We start from the raw sequence: 24998 nt of genomic DNA on the forward strand, positions 1-24998 counted from the left end.
TGGTTAGAAATAGTAAGTGGTTCCCAATACAAAATCGTTTAGGAAACTAATATATAAAATTATTTGAGAGGGGAATAAATTGAGGTTGCTACTTATTTTTTTACTCGCTGAACTTATTGGTTTAGCAAGTTAATTATAGAAAACACATGAAGTTGCTCTAATATAATATATCCGAAAAGGAGCGTTACAGTGTAAAGGAAAGCGTAAAATGTTTTGTTGTATCAGCTAAGCTCTTCCGTTCGCATAACCTACCTTTTATCTAGTCAGGTTAAAATCTCGACACGTGGGTGCTTACATTTTTCTAGATTAATTTTAAGACTTACCGACATTGTTCTTTCGGTGGTAGACAAGGTGCTCATTGACAACAGATGCATATAGTAACTTCTTTAATCTCGAGATGTACCGACCTAACCTTACTATTTTGGAGGTGCTCACACATAGAAGTACAATATGTGTATGTTTTTATAGGGGTGAGTGTGTGTATGTCCATGTCTATGCAATGATTGGAAAGAAAAGACTAATGTTCAAATCTAATGTGATATTTAGTGTTTGGAGAAAAGGTTGGGTAAAATTATGAGATAGGAAAAAGGAGAGAAAGAGGCACGTAAGGGCGACCCTCACCGTTAAAGATGTAATGGAAGGTGTAGGCTATAGTTACTAGTAGTATTAATTGTGGTGTCGTGTCCGAGCAATGAGAACGAGCCTTGTGCAAGAGTGGAGGCAAGGAAAAAAAGGGGAGCGGTATTGAATACGAGCATCTCCAGCAATCTCTTAATCCTAATCCCAATGAGAAAAAAAACTACCTTTGGATTTTAGTGCTCCAGCAGTTCTCCAATCTTAACTCCATCGAGAGAAAAAAAATCCTCAACTCCCCAAGATCCATCCTCCAACTCCTCAAAGTTGAAGGTGCCGTTTGGCACGGCTCCAGGCAGCTCCGGCTTCCGCCTGCCATTTTCACTGCTCATTCACTGTAGCAAGAGCCGGTTACGGGCTGTTCTTTTTTTTTTACCACAAACGGTCCGCGCCTTGCTACATCATACGATACGGGCTGGAGTGGTGGAGCGCATGCTGATGCAACATGCCCGCGGTCATGTTCAGTTCTGACGCCACGGTCATAGCCTAGTCGTTTGGCTGTGGCTCGTTATAAATGATCGTAAATTTTTAGCCAAAATAATATTTGTTTTTTACACAAACCAACAACCAATACTTCCTCGTGAACCAGCCAACCCCCATGCTACGTTCAGTTCCGACGCCCGTGCGGCGGCGAACTCCATGCATGTACAGTGTCAGTTGTCGGCGCATCGCCGTGTGAACTGTGAACTCTTCTCGATCGGTGCACCGTGAACGCTCCAATGGATCCCTTCTCCAGCTACAGCCTTGTATTTTCCCGAAAACTATATATACCTCCGCGCTCTCTCCCCTTCCCCTTTCCCTTTCCTCCCCCACACCCACCACCTCCCGCGGCCGCCAAGCCCTAGATGTCCCCCTCCCCCACCTCCTGCCCCCGCCGCGCCGCCGCCGCCCCCTGCGCCCCGCGCCGATCCCGCCAGATATCGCGCGAATCGGAGGCCCCGCGCCTCCCCGTGGCCCGATTCGCCGGGAACGGCGCCGATTTGAGGCGGTTTTGGAGGTGAGGTGGGGGAGGTGCGATTTCGGTGGTCCTGGGCCTCGCGGGGCCCCGTGGATGGATGCGGTGGAGCTGCCGTTACCAGCCAAGGTGGAGTTCGGGAAGATCCTGGCGCCGGCAGCCGCGGTGGAGGGGGTGGACGGGCCCGTCGTCGGTGTTGGTGGCCCCGGAGGCGGGGGCGGGGAGGTGCTCAGGCGCTGCTCCGACGCGGATCGGCGGCACGGTGGTGGTATTGCCCCTCTTCTCCCTCTGTTTAGCTGTCGTCATGGTGGAAGGATTCGGTGTGATTTGGATTTTTGGTGGGGGAGTTAATTTCACTGCTCGTCTGTCTGCTTGTACTATGTAACGGAAATTCACGCTGCTTCTGCTGCTGTTATTAATGGGGATGCTATAGTTATTTAGCAGGTAGTAAGTGATTTCCATTTCTGTGGTGGAGGTGGACAGGGAGCACGGCGCTTCCATTTTGTGTCTGGATTGTTTTGTTGCTAATTGATCACGTAGGCTTGGATGAGGATGAGTTTCCGGCTGCCGTGCAGAGATGTATGTTAATGAATTATGGCACGGGAAGGGGAAGCCAGTTCGATGACTTGCTTAGCAGATTTGTGAGCTCTTTCCATGATGATGCCTGCAGCTTTGATGTTTTCCCCCTGTATCGGCTGATCTATTGTTTGTGGTCTGTGTTGGTTATATGTTCTTGTCTGCAATATATTACATATTATTCTCTTTTTCTTGGCAGCTTGTAAATGCTTGTGGCTGTGTACATAGTCCTCTTTATTATGTGATCTTGAGGTGCTTGCAATTGATTGTCTAGTGCCCCTGTTATCTGGTGGTCTATAGTTGTCTTTTCTGGTTGTTGTAGTGGCATTTACTTGGTCCATGTCATTTAGAAACATCACTTTGCTGTCGCTCCTGTTCCCTCCCTTCAAAGCCTTCCATGTTGCTTCATTTGATTTCATGAAACTTTTTCCTTTGTGTCACTTACTCACTTCGCAGCATGGACCATGCGTCCGTGCCCATTATCTTTGCCATTGTCTTTTCGTACTGCATTGGTAGCTTTATTTACAGTAGAAACGCATATGCCATATTTTATGCACGTTTACTTATGTTGCTTGGATTGGGTAGTTCTGGTTGACTTGGTGCTACTTTGATAATCCCATTTCCCGTCAAGAAATCCCCAAATATGTATGTGATCCTCAAATCTGTATATGTATGTCACGATCCTCAAATCTGTGCATGATTGTTTGTGAGTGTATCAGTATTGCGAAAAATGGGCAGAATTTGCAACAATTCAACCTTCCAAAAGTTGGCTGTTGCTTTGCGCTGAGCAGGTTCCCTTTGGGACAAGTTATTATTTTGTTCAATTTATCGCATAAAGGACTACGATATATATCGCTCAGCTGCATGTACATTGGAGTCAGTTCCTTGGAGCTCCTTGCAGTTGAAATTGAATCATTGCCCTCAAACGGAACTCATGCAGTGATCTTTCCTTATTTGAGCATGAAACCAAACACTGCATCATAGTTGGCTTGCACCCTGATTCTGGTTGTACGTTATGCAGACTGCATTTTACTTGGTTGCATATTGGATTCCAGCAATGAAATGAACAGTTTTGTTAATCTTTTTTATTTGTGTTTCTTTGTGAATATTGAGTATTTTCTGTGAGGATCAATTCTACTTTCCTCTTAAGTTTCTTATATTTATATTTTTTTCGGGACATGCAAGAGAGCTGTTTGTCATTTATCAGAGAATCAAAGAAAGGGCCGGTCCCTTACAGAGCCTTAGGGGTGATGATCAAACTTAGACACGCACGCACAAACACTGGTCATCCTTGCTGATTGTGATATTTACATAAAGGGCGTACCCAGTGCAAAGAGCTCCCGCTCTGTGCGGGGTCTGGAGAAGGGTGTCAGTGGCAAGCCTTACCCTCGCCTGTGCAATGCGAGGAGACCACGACTCGAACCCGGGACCTTCCGGTCACAGGCGGTAAGACTCTACCGCTTGCACCAGGCCCGCCCTTCGATTGTGATATTTACATGCATGGTTTTATTTACTGTCGTATGTACTTTGGACTTACGTTCCTTTCATGTGTTGGTCATTTGGCCATAGACTGGGGAGATAGGTGGAACTTAAATTTTTAATGGGTGTTTTATTATCTGTTTTGTCTTCTTTTTTTTCTGTAACCTGTTACAATTTTGTAACGGAAAGTTCCACAATGCAACTGTTGTGTCATGGTCTTTGTTCTCTCTTCTTTTAAAACCTTATATAAGTTCATTTTTTTTGTTAGTTTTCCCATGAAAGTAATGTGTTAAGTTACTTTAGAGGGATTTTAATCATGGTTCTTAAGGCAGTAAGGCTGAGTTGTGGCGAGCCACCCCCTTCCAATTGCCTAGGTGACGCCTAGGTGGTGATAAGGTGAGTAAAGGCTATGCCATATGAATCTAACACATGTGGCTGAGGAAAAAGGAAAAGAATAAAGAAAAAGGAGGGAGGAGTAAGAAGGGGCTGGCTCAGCCCATCAGCTGCCATGTAACCCTCCCCTGGGTGACCTACATGGATACATTTAATGGGGACACCGATTCCCAGCGCCGCCGCTCGCCCTCTGCCTCTTGTGTGAGTGCTCCCTCCCTCGGCGCAGCTTGCTTCTCTCTCTCATTCTCCAGATGCACCGCCACCACCTAAAACTTCTCCCTCCTGCTTCTTCCTCACTGCTCTTCGAATTGACTACTGCTGCAGTCTCCTTCCAGATTGGCTGTGCCGCAGTTGACCGTAGCAAGTGCTGCGCCGCCCACCGGCACTGGAGACAGCGGGGATGGCAGCAGCTGCAGGTTCTTGGCTTTGCTTGCTCTCTACCCTCCCGTTCTTCCTCTGTTCTCCCTCCCTCGCCCTCTTTCGCTGACTTTTGGTCATGCTGATGGGGACGCCCAGATTTCCAGCGTGCCCTATCGCCTAGGTGACGCCTTAATAACCATGATTTTAGTAGGAATTTATTCGTGAACTTCCTTTAGACTAGAGGGTTTTCTGGTGGCTGATAATGGGACGAGTTAATTACCATTGAACGCAAAAGTTCATTTGAGAGCGTTTAGATTGATTGGCAAGGAACACACATGTCAAAGCATGTGAATCTTGTAACCTTCAGAAATAGAATATACTTGCCCACTTTCAAAACCATATATAACTTCATCCTCCTTTTGGGGAAAAAATTCTATACATGCGTGATGTATATCAACCTATATACAACACCTCTTCTGTGCCGTCGGATCATCCTAATCAACGCCTGGCTGGTCCACCACGCATCCGCATGGCCGCATGCAGCCTGGAATATCTCCGCTGATTTCGTGAATCACGGCTTAATCGCACACGGAGACTGATCTGATGGCGTATGAGGGGTGCTGTACGGGGGTTCATGGGCATCACGTAGGCATATAATTTTTTCCCTCCTTTTGGGCTTGCTTGGTTGTTGAATTGCTTTTTTCTTTTGGCCCATTCATCCATGAATCTTGCTCATACCCTGAGAAAATATCTTCGTATCCTCCATTTAAAATTAAAGTGAAGAATACGGTTCCTTACAAAATTTTCCGTTATGTTTTTGGAGTATTCTGGCAATTTATATTATCTCTCTAAATGTTTTATTTATGTATACTGTTTCTTTAAACTAATTTACTACTCATTTGTATGTTAAAAACACAGGTGCAGATGTGAAGCAGCACAACCAGAATGCAGAAAGCTTTCCTTCTTATAGAAGTAAAAGGACGTCTTTGGAAGTCCCTATGCAGAAATCTCTTGGTTTTGGCTTGAAGTCTGAAAACGGCAAGCGGGATTATATTGCAAATGATACGGTTCAATCCTTGCATAAGCAAGATAGTAAGATAGTGACAAAAAAGACCATAAAGTTGTTGGATGGTCCACCTTATTCAAAAAGGCCAAAGCTTGAGCCAGTACAAACTGGTAGAGATGCTGAGGCTAAGGGACATGAATTCATATCACAGAAGAATGTGCCTGATTTGACACCATGCGCAGCATCTGGTAAGTTATAAACTTTCTTTATTCATTTGCAATTGTCCAATTTGATGTAGTTCCTTTTTATTGCCCATGTTAGGACAATCCACTTTTATTGCCATGCTATTTTTTTTTATTCAACATTATTTCTTGAGTGCACTGAATTCCTCGCTGCTTCATCTCTCCTCCTTGGGGCCTTGCTTTTATTCAGTTTCTTCACATAGATAACCTTCAATTGTTTGCTGATTTCCATTTCAAAAGTTAAGCTACACTCTGCTTTGATTCATACAATTACAAGGCAAATATCCAAAGCTGGAATGGAAGCTAAGTTTGTGTGGGACATATTCTCAATCTCGGCAGCAATGGAACTATGTTTGCCAAGCAGACTGCAAGGATGATGTAGTCTTGTATAACTTTACGAGTGACAAACTATCAAATAAATACTAGGACTAAATTTTGTAAAGGGGAGTGCGTAGGTAGAATGGGATAGCTTAGTTATTTTGCCTGTGGAGGGTGCTCTCGTCCTTTTATCTCTTATTCCTATGAAGTTTATATCATGTAATGTTTGAAACCTCCCTGATTTGAGGTGGTCTTTCCTATTAGGTTTCCTCTTGTGACACTGTTTCCATAGGCTTGGGTAACAGCTATAACTCATCTGTGGTGGTCCGAGTATGCCTTGATTTTGTTGTCTTAATATGCTAAAATGATTTAAACGAAGTAATTAATGTTGCTGAATAACTATACCCATCATCAAGAGACTATATTGAAATGGTTAATGGCACTGGGTCAGGACATTCCATTAGGAAATGGATTTTACCTTTCTAATTATAGTAAGTCTAGAAATCAGGCTGCAGATTGAATGAGCCAAAAGGAAGAAGAAATATGTGCCTTTTCTTCCTGCTACTTACTGGCCATTTTGCTCGTACAAAATTAATAGCCACTCATTAACCAGACTGGCAGTACTAATTACTCCCTGCCATACTTTTTTTTAAAAAATTTATGCACATTTGATTTGATATAGTTGAGTTCTCATTTGTTCTACTCGCTTTAATGCACATGCTGCTGTTCTGTTTGATATTCTGACAATAAATAATTTTGCACTTATCCTAATTATACACAGAAAAATCTCGGTTGCTCAAGCAGAAGCGCATTTCTGATGCAAAGAGAATTGATAAGAAGAATATTATGTCTGGTGTCAGATCAAAATATGATTGTTTCTCATCAAAGGCTGGTCTAGCAAATTTTGATTCTGGTTTCTCAGGAAACAGCGTACTTGGTATGTAGTAACTGGTTGCATCTACCTCATGCATTTATATCTTAGCACTGCTAGTTATTTCTTTTGTTAAGTCTGATCACACGAGCTTAGTGAATAGGTGGATGTCAAATGTCTCTGTATGAAGGTCTGCTAATTGTTTTCCTAACATTGCTTAGACATATTAAATAATTCTATTCTATAGGAAGGTTAACTCTTGATTTAGCAGTATCTAGCTTTTGCATACTAAAAGCTGCACTGGTACATGTTATTCAGAGTCTGCTTACTTTTGACAATGCCATTCTCCGAAGATTTCTGAAGCTCTGGTTCTGGTCGTATATTTCAAAGCCTCATCCTCTTAACTTATATATGATAATGGACTCTAATTGTGCACTTACAAGGAATTATGGTTAGTTGTATGTCTGTATGAGCTGTTTCCATTTTCCTTATCGATTTGTCCATTCCATCTTATTTTCTTTGGAGTTTGTTTTCACACTCATTCAAGGATTGGCAGTAGCAATGGGCATGACATGGTTCTTTGAGTTATCAATATTCTAATTTCTTTTTTCCATGTCTCTCTTTAGATCCCTGCTTTTTAATAACAAAAATGTTTATTATGTAGTCTTTTTATTTGTGTGTGGTGAGAGCTGTCTCACTGAGTCGCCAGGTCACGGGTTCGAAGCAGCCTCTCCGCAGATTTTGCGGGGGGGGGGGGGGGGGGGGGGGGGGGGGCTTGCCTCGGTTTTTCCCTTCCCCAGACCCCACTCATGTGGGAGCCTCCGGCACTGGGTCTGCGCCGTCCCCCCCCCCCCCCCCCCCCCCCCTGCTTCTTTTTATTTGTGTGTTTGATGATACTTTGTTTGTTTCTTTGTATGCCTTTACTTGCATAAACTAATTTGGCAGGCCTACATACAATCTTAACAATGTTATGTTATTTAGGTCTTGATGCCTTTTTTTTTGCAGTGTATGCTTCTATTTTATTTATGCCATGTGGCCTTCGTAGTATAAAATTTTCTTTCCCCATCTCATATAGCATGGATAACATTCAGAAATCTCTGCCTTATGGTCAAACCGATTTGCATCAAACTTACAGTGGTTGACATATTTATTCAGGAGCACATGGCCTTAAATCTGATGTTCGTGACATCACAAATCACATTGAGAACCTCTCATTGAGCGACCTTCTCAATGGCACTTACAAGTATTCCAGCTTAGGAAGAGAGAAAGGAAAGAAGGTATTGCGCACGAAAGAGGAACTCCTAGTCTCTGTGAGAAAAGCTTTTTCTATGCTTTCTGACATGGACTATTGCCATGGAAAGGACTCTAATATCATTCTGAGCCCTAAACTTCCTTCTGCAAGCACTTCTAGCTGTGATATCAAAGAGCAATGTGGTGACAAGCCATCTCCCTTGGTTAAGGTAAGTAAAATATTCAGTGTTACTACCAATATCATGTCTGTGCCTCAAAGTTTGTTTGACCTTTTTAATACTACTACCAGGACTCATCACAAATCAATGTCTGTGATACTGCACTTCGTCATCCAAAAGATATCTTAAGCCGTTTAACACTTCCTCATCGACAAGATTTGGACTCTCTTTTAGCACCTGGAAGTGAGAGCACAGCTGGAGTTAAGCCTTATATGCCTTCCATGACAGTTCATGGAGCTAGTTTGCCACCATTTCCTTGGTCACACTCACAGGCTGGGGGCTGTCGACAAAGTGTTGACTGTGGTAAACATGGGTCAAGTAGGAGTAACTCCCAGTGGCAATGGGTGTGGGTTGGATCCAACCTCACTCCTCTAGATTATGAAGATACTTTTGTCCATAGAATTGATGATCTCCTTCAAGAGATGGATGCAGCGAAATTATGTATAACGGATTCATGTGATGGACAATATAATTTGTGTGGCACGGAATCAACTTCCGGATCACTTGTACAGAACATTCACTCAAGAAAAATTGGGGGTGAGCATGGTTCTCACCAACTGCAACCCCTGGATCATGTTGACTCTTTAGATGGTTTCCAGAAGCATGACAGTGAACATTCTCTTTTAAAAACTTCTCAAGGTAGGCCAAAATCTATTTTGGAATAAGTTACTTTGGTATTCGTATTACCTTGATGAAAATAGTACTCCATTCCAAATTGCAAGTCGATTCGACTTTTCTAGGTACATAGATTTTGCTATGCACCTAGATATACACAATGTCTAGATATATGTATATGTATCTAGAAAAGCCAAAATGACTTACAATTTGAAACGGAGGGACTAGTTGCTAAGAAATTAAATTTGAATAATTCGACATGCTTATAGATCACTATTCTAGATGTACAAATGCTTTGTTGGCCTCACATATTCAATATTATATTGAACCATATTATGCCATCTTGTGTCATGTAGCATTTGCATGTTAAGCCAGAATAGAAGTACCTAGGGATTCTTTATCTCTATAGCTAGGCACTCGTTCTGTATCAGAAAATACTGTTTTCTGGGCATTCATCTGGTATTACTCATTTTCAGTTTATCTTACTTTTGATGATTTACTTATGCGAGCTTTCCTTTCTCACAAGCAGTATCGCCAAAGATACAGCGTGCTGCTGAGATCTTATGTGATATGAAAAGAAGTACTGAATCATGGAGTGGCCAAGGATACAGCAATGGGGCAATTAAGTGGCCAAAATCACCATCTGAAAAGGTGATGAAAGCCCGGAAGCCCTCATCCCAGTTTGGTACAACTGAGAGCTCGTCAGGTTCTCGTAACAATGATGCAACTTGGAATGGGAGCAGTCACTCTACCAAGAAAATTGTTGACAGGAAGAATGATTCTGTACGCTTGAATAATCCTGGTAAGGGAACCATAAGGTGGCCTGTGCCTGTTGAAGATAGCGCTTCTCCTGTCAGGTCCGAGCGGGGTCTTATGGTCGATACGAGGCAGCCCCATGGAAATGGTGGAAGGCATCCGGTCCAGGTGTCATCACAGGCACGGCTTGAGAAGGAGTACGATAACCAGCAGAAGTTGAGGAAAGCAACACTGACCTCTTCTCTAGGATCTGCAGGAGATTGGAATAGGGAGAGGAATAGGAGAATGTGAAGTGTACATTTAGCTTGTTCGTTGGTTGGTCTCTGGGCTGATAAGTCCGGCTGGTGCTGGTTTGTTGCGAGAGAAAAACACTGTTGGCTGGCTAATAAACCTTGGCTGAAACCAACCAGCGAACAGATCTCTGATTATTCATTTCAAAATCATAGGCTACCGGTATATCGTCTGGGGGACAGCGGAACCATGCAACTGTTTCATAAGAGGTCACAAAACATTGGGAGATGTGATAATTTAGGTGGCTGGTGATGTATCTATTGGGCCATTTGTTGTTGGGGAAACTGTTGTAACTAGTGTAATTTCTTTTTTATTACCATCATATCACAGGTCTCGTCTCACTATCGTCCGTTGTGTATTACTAGTATGTGTCGAGCTTTTCGTAAAAGTAATAATAGCAGGCGAGGTAATTGCATTCCAGGCGCCAGCCCTCGCGTCTTGCTCATTCTGATTCTGAGCTTATTGTCGCTTATCGGCATCGGCGTACCACTTCCATTTTGATGGTTGGAACTTGGAAGCTCAATGTTTTTATCGTCAGTCATGTTAAATCATCATCCGAGTCTTCATTTAAAAAAAATTCCCTATCTAGTCGTGTGAACTATCATTGTTTTTTTATTATTGCATCCGTTGAATGTTCTTTTTCTTAATGCAATGTGGAGGAGTGGTCATACCCTCAGAGGTCTAGTTTTTTTTTTTTTTTGAATATGTGGCTTTTAAGATTTACCACACTGCATATGTACTGTATATGGTTGACGTGCATCATGGAGCGCTCTCTCTGCTTGCAGACAGAAAGGCCTGCCTGATTCAAGCTCAAACTCTTCTTTTTTTGGGTGACATGGAGTTATGCAAGTCGAAGTCTGGTCCAGATAACTTGGTATTCTGCATATACATGTTTCAATTATGCTACGGGACGACTAGCGTCCGGAACCCGGCGTCGGACGCAGCTCCCACACTTAACGTCTGACGCATGCAACTTGGAACTTGGAAGCTCAATGTTTTTATCGTCAGTCATGTTAAATCATCATCCGAGTCTTCATTTTAAAAAATTCGCTATCTCGTCGTGTGAACTATCATTGTTTTTTTTATTATTGCATCCGTTGAATATTCTTTTTCTTAATGTAATGCCTGGGGAGGTGATACCCTCGTAGGTCTAGTTTTTTTTTTTTTTAATATGTGGCTTTTAAGATTTACCACACTGCATATATACTGTATATGCTTGACGTGCATCATGGAGCGCTCTCTCTGCTTACTCTTCTTTTTTTGGGTGACATGGAGTTATGCAAGTCGAAGTCTGGTTCACATAACTTGGTATTCTGCATGTACATGTTTCAATTATGCTACGGGACGACGAGCGTCCGGAACCCGGCGTCGGACGCAGCTCCCACACTAACTACACTTAACGTCTGACGCATGCAACTTCACACATGTAACTTCCTTTGCCCTGCGCCAAATCCCGCTCCGGAGGCGACGTTCGTCTGGACGGAGCTCCACACCTGCACCGGGGCCTGCCGGCATCGCATCCCGTGCCCGCTCACCTGCACCGTGCGCCACCAAATGAAATGATCAACATGAGATGTATTTGATTAGCTCATGATCATCCAATTAGTAAGCTTTAACTCTTAACATTTACAAGCCTCTAAATATATCCAATAAATTATCGTAACTTGCATTATAGCACTTGTATGTTGTAGCCCTTGGAGTTCACCCAATTATCATGGTATTGAATTTGGATGTGCACTAGGCTTCATAACTTGACTCAACAGCCTCGCTCGGCTTATCTTAAAAGCCGACTTGTTCGACTTCTTTTTTTCAGTCGTAACAGTGTTTTTCTCTTACGACAATTCAGCTTTGGCTTGTTTTTTCAGCCAATTTCGGCTAAGCGAACGGGGCCAACATATGATGAACAATAAGAATTCCATTGAATCGAGCCTCCAATATCGATGGTACCTACAAATAATCATCCACTTTTTAATTGATATCCAAACAAGTTTAGGTCCTCTCAAGTTAGGAGCAAGATACTTTGGCATAACCTTAGTATGAGTAGCGGGATGTTTTGCAATAGCGACCTAATGAGGTACCATCACCAGTCCTTTTCTAAGCACATTAGTATCATCAATTGAAATAGGCTTAGGATTCTCACCTAGGGGACATGAATTAGCCACGTGTTCCCTTTCCCGGACATAAGTAGCAACTTCTCTTGGATTGAGCATTTTCTTCTTTGCTCATTTGTTGCCTCTCATTGTCTTGCCTCTCATGAGTTGCTTGATCCTTCTTCTCAAGCTTGGTAGGACACCCCGAGGCTAGGTGGCCCAATTCATCACAACTATGGCACTTGATGTGAGCAACTTTCTTCATCTTCTCTTCTATGTTTTTGCTCACTTTCTTTGCGTCTTGATTCATCTTGGATGCTATTGCTATTTCTCTTACTTTTCCATCCCATTCTAATTTTTTTCTTCTTCACCATCAAGTCACCATCATCTTCATGATTGATCTTAATTTGCTCTTGGGGTGTTTCTTGCTCAACTTGTGACTTTGATTGAGGCTCCTACTTGTTGCTTCACCAATTACTTGGTTGGGACACATAGAGGTAAGGTGACCCTATGTGCGGCACTTGAAGCACTTGACATGCTTGAGCCTATCTTTTTCTTTCTTTAACTTGAGCTTTTCTTCATTGGGGTAACCATTTGTAAGATGTCCCACTTCATGCTATTTGAAGCACATGAAATAAGAGAGCCTCTCCTTTTCTTGCTTCTTCATCTTTCTTTCTCTTTTTCTTTCGCCCTTGGTCATGCTCTTCTTGTTGAAGCTGACTGCCACACTTGTCACCATAGATTCTTTGAGTCTTCAACATGTGCTCAAAGGTGACTCTTGAGTTGTAGCACCTCTCTAGCTTGTTGCTCAAATTCTTCACTTCATTTTTGAGCTCATTGTTCTCCTTCAAAAGGTTAGTCTCACAAGACATAGAAGTAGAACAAGCATCTATATTTGAAGAGCATGGCATAGCTAATAAATCACCACAAGAGGTGGATACATGCTTCTTGCCTTCATCACAAGGGTTAGCAAGAATATGTGATTGATCAATTGACCCATGTGATGAGCTCTTACTAGTTTTAATTTTTCCATTGGAAAGCTCTTTAGTGAGAAAAGTATGGTCTTGTACCAAGTTATCATGAGCAACACTAAGCTCCTCATTAGCCAATTTTAGTTCTCATGTGAATAAGTAGTAACATAAAGTAGATGCTTTTGTTGTTCACATGTTTTCTTTAGAAAAGAGTTTTCAATTTTTCAATTTACTTGTTTTAGCTATCTCATTTTCTAAAGCTATGTTCATGCTAGCAAGTCTACTAACAAGCTCATCATATGAATCAACATGATCAACCACTATTAGTACTTTGTACCTTTGTGTCACCTTGTGACATGAAGCAATGTGGTGATGATGGAGAGCTTGTAGTAACATCACGATCATGGCTCGAACATGAACAAACATCATCAAGATCACCAACAAGTGTGCTTGAGGTAGAATCATCATGTGCATCACTTGTGGCATCATCATCAATCTTGTCAAGTGATCTTGTGGTAATATCATCATCATCATCACTTGACCATGAGGTGGAGTAATCTTCCATAATCACCAAATTATGGTCATGCTCGACACACCCATGCACCTCCTCCTTGGGCTCCTCCATCTTGAACTTGCCATCATCCCATGTGGAGGAATCACCAAAGGTGTGCTTGATTGATTCCCATATGTTATGAGCGGTTTCCACGTAGTTTATCTTTTTCATCAAATCAAAGCTCAAAGCATTTATTAGATAACAACAAGCATGTGCATCAAGTTCAAAGAGAACTCTTTGAGCTTTGGTGAGATTTCTATGGTCCAAGACATGAGTGAGACCACTAGTGACAATCCACCAAAACTTAGGTTCATTTGCACGAAAATGATCAAGCATGTGATTTTTCCAAAGTGCAAAGTTTGCGCCATCAAAAATATGTGTCTCACAACCATCTAGCCCACTAGACGCCATCCTCTCGGGTCGGTGAAGACCACAAATGAGAGACCTCACTTCGATACCACGTGTAGGGTCAAGTTGGCGGACTAGAGGGAGGTGAATATCCTTTCTAAAATTAATGACGCCGGTTAACCGAAACAAATACGGAATTAATCTATCGGTCTAGCCAGGACTACACCCGTCTATCTATGTTCTCAAGCACCTTAAAAAGATCCTAAACTAGCAACTAAGGTGTCGGGCTAGCTAGAGCTCACCTAACCAATTTAAGGAGCAAGGTCACACAAACCTATGCCACTAGTACTTCAAACAACGGGGGAGCTCCTACACATGCTAGTAAGCGAAAACACAAAGCCACCTAAGCTCACTAGCAATGCTCAACAATAAGGCTACACAAGCTAAATTATAGAGCGCAAATTACTTAACTACACAAACTAAGCAATGTGACTAATAAGGTTACTCAAACCAAATTAGTCACGCAAGGGAGCTACTTCTATGCTACACAAGCAAGAAGGTAACTAGCAAGCTAACTAATTACAAGAGCAACTACACAAGCACAATGTATATGAAAGTAAATACAAGCTTGTGTAAGGGGATGCAAACCAAAGGGAAGAACAATGTTGACACGATGATTTTTCTCCTGAGGTTCACTTGGTTGCCACCAAGCTAGTCTCCGTTGTGTCGACCACTCACTTGGTGGTTCGGCGGCTAATTGGCATCACCCGCCAAGCCCACATGTTGGGCACCGCAAGAATCTACCCACAAGTGAAGGTAGCTCAATAACACACTCTACTAGAGTTGCTCTTCGTGGTTCCTGTGGGGTGAGCACAATCCCACTCACAATCACTTCTCTGGAGCACCGCACAATCTTCTTTGCGTGCTTCGACGGAGACCACCACCAAGCCGTCAAGGAGTTGGCAACCTCCAAGAGTAACAAGCACCACCGGCTTGCAACACGAACACCTAGTGCCACTTGATGCAACCTCATGATGCAATCGCACTCGAATCGCACTCACACTCAATCGGATGATCACTATCAAGCGTATGTGAGTTAGAGGGCTCCCAAGCACACCTACACAAGCCACCAAGGCTTAAGGGTGCTCAACAACTAGCCCAAGACCGAGATCCACCTCTATTTATAGCCAAGCCAAATAGAGCCGTTGGAGCAAAGTACCCCTTTTCTACGAGGGCACCAGACAGGGTGGTGCCTGGCACCGGATAGGGCGGTGCCCCTCCAGCGGTCAAGTCCCAATGGATAATTTGAACTAGCCATTGAGCCCCTGGCACCGGACATAGGGTGGCGGTGACCACCTAGGCCAACGACCCCCGAAAACTGCACTCTCTGGAAAAAAGCGGTGGTGCCACCGCCGGACTGTCCGGTGACCATGGCGGTGCCCTCTTCAGCTCAAAACCAAGAACCACCATATCAATCTTGTAGAGCATTTCATTAGCTTTTCAAAAAGTCCTAGATCATTGAAATCGGAGTTTGGAGCTAAGAGTTATGCCTAAAATACGAAAGGGTGGTTGTGCTGATTTGGGCACGCTGTAGGCGGTGGCTGTGCCACCCCCAGGCTAGGCTATGCGCTGGCTGCAAATTTAGTTTCATTTTCCAACCCCCGGACAACCCAAACTTGCTCTTTTCATCTCCTTTTCCTCTCCAACTTGATCCAAATCACCTCCAACAACTCCTCCTTTGCAAAAGTGCCAACACCACTATGTGTTCACTATCTTGTGTATGTGTGTCAGCTTTTCATAAATGTTTTCAAAGGATTAGTCACTCAATTCACCACGCCACTCGATTCTAGCAATGATGTAAAGTTAGATAACTCGAGTGGCATTAGATGACCAATATACAAACTGAAAGGATCAAGATGCCCAAGAGGGGGGGGGTGAATTGGGCTAATTCTAAATTTTTTGCAATAAATAAACCCTACACTTAGCCCACTTCACCCCTTGTGCCTAGAAAGTGATTCTATTGATCTACCGTATAAAAGTTTAGCACCCTAAGTTCCAATCCTACTCTAGCATGGCAATTTTAAGAATGTAAAAACAAGAATTGAATTGCTCAAATGTAAATGCTTAAAGTAAAGAGAGGAGAAGGAATGCGGCGATGTTTTGCCGAGGTATCAAAGAGTCGCCACTCCCCACTAGTCCTCGTTGCAGCACCCACGCAAGGGTGTAGCTCCCCCTTGATCCACGCAAGGATCAAGTGCTCTCTACGGGTTGATTCTTTAACACTCCGTCGCGGTAAATCACCCACAATCGCTCATAACCTGAGTTGGGTCATCCACAAGCTCCGCCGGATGATCACCAAACTTCCAATCATCACCAAGCCATCTAGGTGATGGCGATCACCAAGAGTAACAAGTAAGAACTCTCACTTGACCACAACAAGCTTAATGAGAAGGGTGGATGCACACTTGCTACTCTCTTTTTTGCTAATGAGGCCTTAATCTTGGATTCTCAAATCTCAATCACCTCACTAGGCTCTTGCTCTCCTTGGTACTCTCAAGGGTATTTCTCAGCTGTTGAAATGGGCAAGAGTATCTCCTTGAAAGAATAGAGGAAGTATTTATACCCCCTATGGCAGAACCGCTCGGAATAGCACACTTATGGAGGCACTCATCTTCCATCAGACACTAAGCACCCTAAAAAAAGCTACAACGGGCGGTATCCGTCGGGCACACCCCAAGGGAGAACCCAAAAGATCCACATTTTCCCTAAGGATCCAATAATGAGAATGAGTTACAATACTTGTCCATTTCATACATCAGAGTTTTCTTAAAAAGTACATTATTACAATACCAAATATCAGAGTGTGGAATGATAAACAACGGAATTTAAAAATAAACATCTAGCGATAGGGACGAGGATCCGTCTGAGCCCACCAGAAGCATCCTCCACACAAGATACATCTCATGCATCACCTGCAACAGGGGTAAATAAACCATGAGTACACAATGTACTCGCAAGACTTACCCGACTAGTGGGAATAAATTCCCGACTCCAAGGAATATGAGAAGCTTTATGGCTTGCTGGTTTATTTTAGCAGAAAGCAATACTAATAGTGAGTTCTTATTTAGGTTGTTATTATTGGCTGCGTTAAGTTATTAGCTATGCAGTCTATATAAGTACATATTCTACTTTTAAGCAAGAGTTGAGCAATCAGTTACATTTTATCACCTTCCATCTTTCAGTTCTTACTACGGTGCTAGAGTTAAGACAAGTCGTACCGACTCGGCGGTGATTCACGAACCAATGTGCCTAGCTGGGTGCCTCGAAAACACACGCCCCGTTTGTACCCCAGGCACAAGCAGGACTAACCCATCCCTCTCCTGTCTCGGGTGTCCAGGTCCCCGTCCAAACTTTCAAGCCCCCACTCCTGAGTCTCGGACTCAGTGTGGTGCCAGGACCTCCACCATCTCCGCCTCCAATTAGTCGGTCCAGAAAGAGCCAGATCCACGATAAGAGAGCAATAAGTCTTCCCTACGCCCATACCCAAGTATGTGCTCGAAACAATAGATCTATGACTTGCCTAGCGTCTATTGCAACGACCGGTCCATAATCGACACGGACATGGAAAAAGTGTAACCAAGTCATGCCCTGTTGTCCACAGGACACAACCCCTTACACCCACCAGTATCCAAACCATATCCCTACCTGGTCACCATTTTCCTTTCCACCATTTTATCATGAGTGATCATATTTTATCACCTATTTGCGAGTAACGATAGGTTACTCATGCTATCGATATCCCGAGCATAGCAGCTACTTGACCTATACTAGTAGGGCTCATGGATAGATATATTTATGTAGGTAGTTTCCATAAAATGCCTCTAACTTAAATGCACATTACATATATATATTCAGTGATCATTAAAAATAGGGGTTATGCACCAGGGCTTGCCTTGGGCAGGCGATGGGTCAGTAGGGTCAGCACCAAATGGCTCCGGGGCTCCTTCCTGCATGAGGATCTCCTCCTTGTACTCCTCGATGACCTTGTTGTACTCCTGTTCGTCGACGGGCATGACTTCTACCAACTCGTGATCTACATGCATAAAATGATGATGCAATACTTAGTAATCTAGCAACAACAGCTCTTAAAATAAAGTACCTCTGTCTAACTACTACGCTAGTGCTACTGACCATGGTATTAAGTTATCTATTGCTATCAACAACAAGTATGAAGTATGACATTTATCATTATCGCAACTACTGCTATCCTTACTCCTAATGCTGATTTATGCTATATACAATTAAGCAAGGATAACAGCTACTCTACTTATCAACCTACCCTAGGGCTACAAATTTTACAAGTACCTACCAACCTAGCAAGCCTACTGTAAAATTCTTATATCTATAGCTATCACCAATCTTCCACAAATATTCCTACAAATATTAACCTACATAATATTAGCTCTCTAGTTTTGAATTTATGACCCAATCCTTGTCATAGCTAACTGCAATCTAACTGTACTAACAAGTAGATGGTATTTTTGTGAATCTAACAAAATTAGTCCCACTATTTTTGGACCACTACACAATTTACTACAAATTACCAAAGTTCAGGTAAAATCTTTATTGAATAAACACTTCCTATTTTACTGGAAATTGGAAACGCCATTCTATCACGCGGCCCACTCGGTTCGGCTCGGCCCACCCCGGCTTCCCGCCCGCGCGTAGGCGCAGCGACTGGCGCGGCCTGCTCAGCGTCGCGCGACACGGCCCAACGCAGGCGGCCCATAGCGAAGCTGCGCGTGGCTGGCGCATTTAGCGAATAAGCCCCCGTTCTTTACCCTATTCTCAAAACTAACACGAGCACTATTACACTGAGTCACAGATTTTTCAACTACCACCCTCTCCTTTCCCTTCTTCGCCGCTGCGACATCCCCCGGTACCCGTCTCGGGTGGCTACGCCGGCCACACCCGACCCTCCAATCCCAACCTAAGGAGCCAATGCTCACCTTGACTTCAACGTGCAATGATCGGAGGCGATACGACAAACGGGGACGCTGTCCCGAGCTCCCTCCCCGGCGATGGCCCTTTCCCTACGACGGTGGACATGTTCCCGTGAGCCACAACCTCAATAGCGTGAACCAACTCACGGGTAGGCAAGAGAGACTCACCCCATGCTTACCGGTCATGGTGGCCTGACCGGAGATGGCTCAAGTAGACCTGGCCACGCGCACCCGGTAGGCCCTACGGCGGCGGCTATAGCGAGACTGCAGCGGCAGCGCTGGGCAGGCTACAGAAGGGCAAACTAGGGCACGCACATGGTAAAGTGGAGTAGGGCGAAGGTGTGGTGACACGCAATTGGACAGCGGTGGACGTGGGTAAGGGAATTTCACAGCGTGGCTGCGGGTCTGAAAACGACCGATGACGACGGAACTATCCAATTAAGCATGGCAAAGGCCGGCAACAGCAGTGGACGCATTCGGCATGTGGCTAAGTCCTCACTCCATCCCAAGGCATGCAACCTTACTGCCTTTGCAGACGCTGCGCTGTCTTGGCATGGCCTGACGACGGAGGATAGGGGAAGGTAGGCACGTTGGCTTGGTGCTATCGCCGCAGAGGCTAGCAGGGCAGAGGAGATAATGGCATAGCGTGGCAGCGGACACTGACACGCTAGCGAAGTAGGCAGCCGTCCCACGTGCGCGTAGCTGTGGCGGGCCAATGGAAACAGTGCTGCGTGTGGCAATGGACCGCGCGCAGCGCGACCAAGTGCCGTGCGACACAAAGGCGAGGCAGAGTAGCCGGTCCACCGACGCAGTGTAATTGCGTGTGCGCAAAGTGTGCCGTGCAGCAATGGCAGTGCGAGCAGCAGTGCGGGACCCAACAGCGCAACCGACCCGTGCGTGGGCAGGGCATGGGCAGGCGCCTAGGACGCGGCATAGCAGCAGCGGCGGTGCTAGCTGCGCGCTAGCGCGTGGTGGCAGATGGTCGTGGCTTGCAACGCAAGGACCACGCGCGCGATGTGCTTGCAGGGGCGGTAGCGAGGACGCGGCCAGCACAGCAGCACGCTGGGTGGCCAACAGTGGCATCAGACCAAGCCAAGTGGTGACCATGGCCAGCAGAGGCTCTGTTCGCAGATATGTGACCTACACGCTTTTTAAAGCGGCTCAAAAATTCAAATCCGATGCTACAACCGCCCAACCAGTTGTTCTACATGAAATAGGGTACCTAAGGCTAGCCAATCGTGCCAAAACATCTTGCCATTTCTTAACCCGGTCGCTCTACAAACTTTGCCGAACATGGTTTCGTCGATCCCTTTTCAAACTTACGTGAAATGACTTAAATTTTGAACGGTTTCGTGTCGAATTCCAATTCCGACCTACTGGGTATACTAGCTAGCGAACCCCGTCCTCGACCACACCTATTTCATCATCGCCTACGAAGTATGTACTACAAACTCTATCAAAGTTCACATAAACATGCTATAGCATTTTTGTTCGATAAAAATTCGCTTAGAATACTAAACGATATTATGCGACATGAAACGTAACATTTGTTTCTTGTTTTGGATAAACGTTTCAAGTGCCGAACATTGATTTATACTTCATGTTACACACTATTGCACATAAGTATGATGCTCATGCAGCATTTTAGCAAAAATAGTACAATGTAACACCGAGGATGTTACAAATCTACCCCCCTAAAATAAAATCTCGACCCAAGATTTCGTGTGCCTAGTGTGAGAAGGAGATAGGAATTACATTTCGACGTAGCAACTAACTATCAGAACCAGAGAGAAGGTGGGGGTAATACTTCAATAGGTAACTCTCTTGCTCCCACGTGGTTTCATCCTCAGAATGGTTTTGCCACTGCACTTTGTAAAACTTTACCACACTGTTCCTGGTTACTCCTTCTTTCTCATCCAAGATTTTTACAGGGTGCTCAACATAAGTCAAATCCGACTGGAGAGGAAGTCCTTCAATTTCCACAGCTTCATCAGGAACCTGCAAACATTTCTTCAATTGCGATACATGGAATACATTGTGTAATGCAAATAGGATATCTGGAAGCTGTAGACGGTAAGCAACTAGGCTACACTGCTTTAAGATTTTGTAAGGACCCACATATCGGGGAGCTAGCTTGCCATAGATACCAAACCGATGCACCCCTCTCATAGGAGACACCTTGAGGTACATATAATCTCCAACTTCAAAGTCCAAAGGCCTTCTATGCTTGTCTGCATAGGCTTTCTATCGGCTCTGAGCTACCTTCAGATGACTCTGAATACGAATGACTTGCTCACGAGCCTCCTTGATAAATTTTGGCCCAAAGTATCCACGGTCTCCCACTTCAACCCAACTAAGTGGTGTTCGACATTTCTTTCTGTAGAGAGCTTTAAATGGCGCCATGCAGATGCTTTCTTGGTAGCTATTATTGTAAGAGAATTCTGCTAGCTTCAAGCAGGCATCCAACTTCTCAGGGAAAGAAATGGCACAAGCTCTTAACATATCTTCAAGCACCTGATTTACCCTTTTGGTTTGACCATCAATCTAGGGGTGATAGGCTGAACTACGGAGAAGGCTAGTCCTAAGGCACTCCTAGAGTTGCTCCCAGAAGCGAGAGACAAAAACTAATCCCCTATCAGAGATGATAGTGAGGGAAACTCCATGTAGAGTCACAATTCAGTCCAAGTACAACTCGGCATACTATTTAGCAGAATATTTAGCATTCACTGGGAGGAAATGAGCTGACTTGGTGAGGCGATCCACAATAACCCAGATAGAGTTATAGCCTTTGGTTGTGTGGGGTAAACCCACAATGAAATCCATAGAAATATCTTCCCACTTCCAAACAGGAATGGGCAAGGGCTGTAGATATCCTAGAGTACACATATGATCTGCCTTAACTCTACCACAAGTGTCACACTCCGCGACATGTCAGGTGATGTCCTGCTTCATGTTGGACCACCAGTATAAGTGGCGCAGATCATGATACATCTTGTTGCTACTAGGATGGATAGACAACTTTGAATGATGGGCTTCATTCAAAATCTTTCTCTTCAGCTCCTCATTGGATGGAACCACCAGTCTATCCTTATATCTCACCACTCCATGTTCATCAACACTAAAGTGAGGGCTACGCCCTTCAGCCATCAACTTCCTGATGTGGGGAATCTCTTCGGGGTCTTCCTTTTGCTCCCGAATAATCTGCTCCAACAATTCTGAGGTCACTACAATATGAGCTAATATCTCTGCATGGTTGAGAGACGAAAGTGTTTCCTCATCCTGATGTGACCTTCAGCTCAAAGCATCAGCTACAACATTGACCTTTCTTGGGTGATAATGGACTTCCAAGTTATAGTCCTTTATCAATTCTAACCATCTCCTTTGCCTCATATTCAACTCAGACTGAGTGAAAATATACTTGAGGCTTTTGTGATATGTAAAGATATGCACTTTGTTGCCCAACAGATAGTGCCTCCAAATCTTTAGAGCATGGACCACAACAGCCAGCTCTAAATCATGAGTGGGGTAATTTACTTTATGCTTTTTTAGTTGGCGCGAAGCATAAGCTATCACACGCCCATCTTGCATAAGCACATACCCAACCCCATCTTCGAGGCATCACAATATACATCAAAGGATCTATCAATATCTGGTTGGGCCAACACAGGAGCAGTGGTCAGAAAAGTCTTCAGAGCTTGGAAAGCTTTTTCACAAGCTGGGCTCCAGTCAAACTTGGCTTCTTTTTGGAGCAGCTTGGTCATTGGCTGTGCTATCTTGGAGAAATCCGGGATGAAATGCCCGTAGTACCCAGCGAGGCCAAGGAACTGATGAATCTGATGCATAGACTTAGGAGATTTCTAATCCAACACATCTTGCACCTTGTTGGGATCTACAAAAACACCTTCAGGTGTCAACACATGCCCCAAAAACTACACTCGATCCAACCAAAATTCGCACTTGCTGAATTTAGCATATAGCTTGTGCTCCCTTAGTCGAGTCAGTACTATCCGAACGTGTCGAGCATGCTCTTCATCATTCTTGGAATAGATCAGGATGTCATCAATGAAAACTACCACAAACTTATCCAGCTCCGGCATAAAAACTGAATTCATCAGGTACATGAAGAAGGCAAGAGCGTTGGTGAGACCAAAAGACATCACTAGGTACTCATGCAACCCATACCTAGTAGAGAAAGCTGTCTTTGGTATATCATGTGGCCTGATCTTGATCTGATGGTAGCCTGATCGGAGATCAATCTTCGAGAACACCTTGGCACCGGCCAACTTGTCGAACAAAGTATCTATGTGGGGCAAATGATACTTGTTCTTAACTATTGCCACGTTAAGGGGGCGGTAATCCACACACATCCATAGAGTATCATCCTTCTTCTTCACAAAAATGGCTGGGCAACCCCATGGTGAAGAACTAGGATGAACGAAATCTTTGTCCATCAACTCTTCTAGCTGCTTCTTCATCTCTGCTAGTTCCCTTAGAGCCATGTGGTATGGATGTCTAGAGATAGGGGTAGTACCAGGCTCTAGCTCAATGGAGAATTCTACCTCTTTGTCTGGTGGCAACCTAGGAAGATCTTCAGGGAAAACATCCGAGAACTCACACACTACCAGAATGGAAGTAAGATCAGGAGAGGCTTCAGCATGGGTAGCAACAGGTAAGACTGGATCTAAGGGTACAATAAGAGACATCCTATCCTCAGAAGAAGAAAGCCATAACTCCACACTTCTCCTCTTCATATCCAAGACTATCCCATATACCCACAACCAGTTCATTCCAAGAATAGCATCAATGCCTTGCCTATGCATTACCATGAACTATAGGCGGTAAGTGTGGGTGGCTAATACCAAACTTACTATATCTTTGCGGGTATTGATGAACAATTACGAAGCCGCCGTACGAATCTTATAGGCATAAGACATAGCCATAAGTGATAAATTGTGCCGCTCTACAAACCCCATGCTCATAAAGGAATGTGATGCACCAGAATCGAACAACACATAAGTTGGATGGGAGTCAATGGTAAACATACCAGCCATCACTGGCTCCTACTACAAAATTTGTTTAGCATCTGTGAAATGCACCTGACTGGATCTGTTGGACACTTTCTTCTTGATTATGGTCCTCATGACAAGCCTAGAGTTCGCTGACGGTTGAGTAGACTGAGCTGGCTAGTTATGGGGACAAGCTCAGGCATAGTGGCCATCTTTGCCACACTTGAAGCAAGCACCTGGCTTGTTCCCAAACCCCTAATGAGGTGGGACCTGCTATCCCTGAGACTGCTGGGGCTACACCTGCTGCGGGGATGCACGGTACTGTGTGGAGGAAGTTTGAGAAGTCTACTGGGGCTGCTAGAATGGAGGCCCGCCTGATGACTGGTAGGGCCCCCGTCGGACAACCTATATCTTCTGAGTGTGAGGGTGGCTAGAAGACCCCATAGCCACCCGCTTCCTCTTCCACTCAGCCTAGGACTCCCGCTAAAAACCCTCCATGGCAATGGCGGCGTTCATCAGCGCCCTGAAGGTCTAATAGTTCACCGTGTACAGCTTCTCCTGAAGGATGGGAGAGAGACCGTGAAAGAAGCGATCCTTCTTCTCGTCATCAGTGTCCACATGAATGCCAGCATACTGGGCCAAGTGATTGAACTTATTCACATAGTCCATCACTGTCATGCTCCCCTAGCGCAGCTCCAGGAACTTAGTCACCTTCCGGTTGATGACACCAGCAGGGATAAACAACTCTCAGAATGTGGTGGTGAACTCTTGCTAGGTTGTCGGATGATTAGGCTGCTCCATGGCATGGAAGGTATCCCACCATGCACTTACGGACCTAAAAAGCTGCTGCGCTGCAAAGCGCACCTTCTGCTCGTTGGCCACGTCGAGCATCAGAAACTTCTGCTCTAGAATGTGAAGCCAGTGCTTCACATCTAGGGGCTCACCAGACGAGGTGAAGGTTGGTGGGTGAGTCTTGAGGAAGTCCTGGTAAGAGGATGGTCCCTCAGGACGGTGGGCACCACCCCCGTTCCCACCGTTGCCCCCATGGCCTCCGCGGGCGAGG

The 24998-nt window shown here is 44.5% G+C and overlaps 1 protein-coding gene across 4 annotated transcripts; it reads left to right on the forward strand.

Moving 5' to 3' along the window:
• Window positions 1-1273: 1273 nt before the first annotated feature.
• On the forward strand, window positions 1274-10409 carry LOC136476199 (uncharacterized). Of its 4 annotated transcripts, none has more exons than XM_066473945.1 (7): window positions 1274-1856; window positions 3482-3610; window positions 5315-5650; window positions 6744-6899; window positions 7989-8293; window positions 8374-8941; window positions 9447-10409. In XM_066473945.1, the coding sequence occupies exons 1-7, from the start codon at window positions 1685-1687 to the stop codon at window positions 9962-9964; spliced, it is 2184 nt and encodes a 727-aa protein (XP_066330042.1). In that variant the 5' UTR covers window positions 1274-1684; the 3' UTR covers window positions 9965-10409. The 4 variants fall into 4 exon arrangements, with proteins under 4 accessions (XP_066330042.1, XP_066330043.1, XP_066330044.1 ...); XM_066473947.1 differs by lacking the exons at window positions 1274-1856; window positions 3482-3610 and adding exons at window positions 3625-4237; window positions 4361-4452; XM_066473946.1 differs by lacking the exon at window positions 3482-3610 and having other exon boundaries at window positions 1276-1856.
• Window positions 10410-24998: the final 14589 nt, after the last annotated feature.

Source organism: Miscanthus floridulus, chromosome 8 (assembly GCF_019320115.1).
Source record: "Miscanthus floridulus cultivar M001 chromosome 8, ASM1932011v1, whole genome shotgun sequence".
Taxonomy (NCBI): Eukaryota; Viridiplantae; Streptophyta; class Magnoliopsida; order Poales; family Poaceae; genus Miscanthus; species Miscanthus floridulus.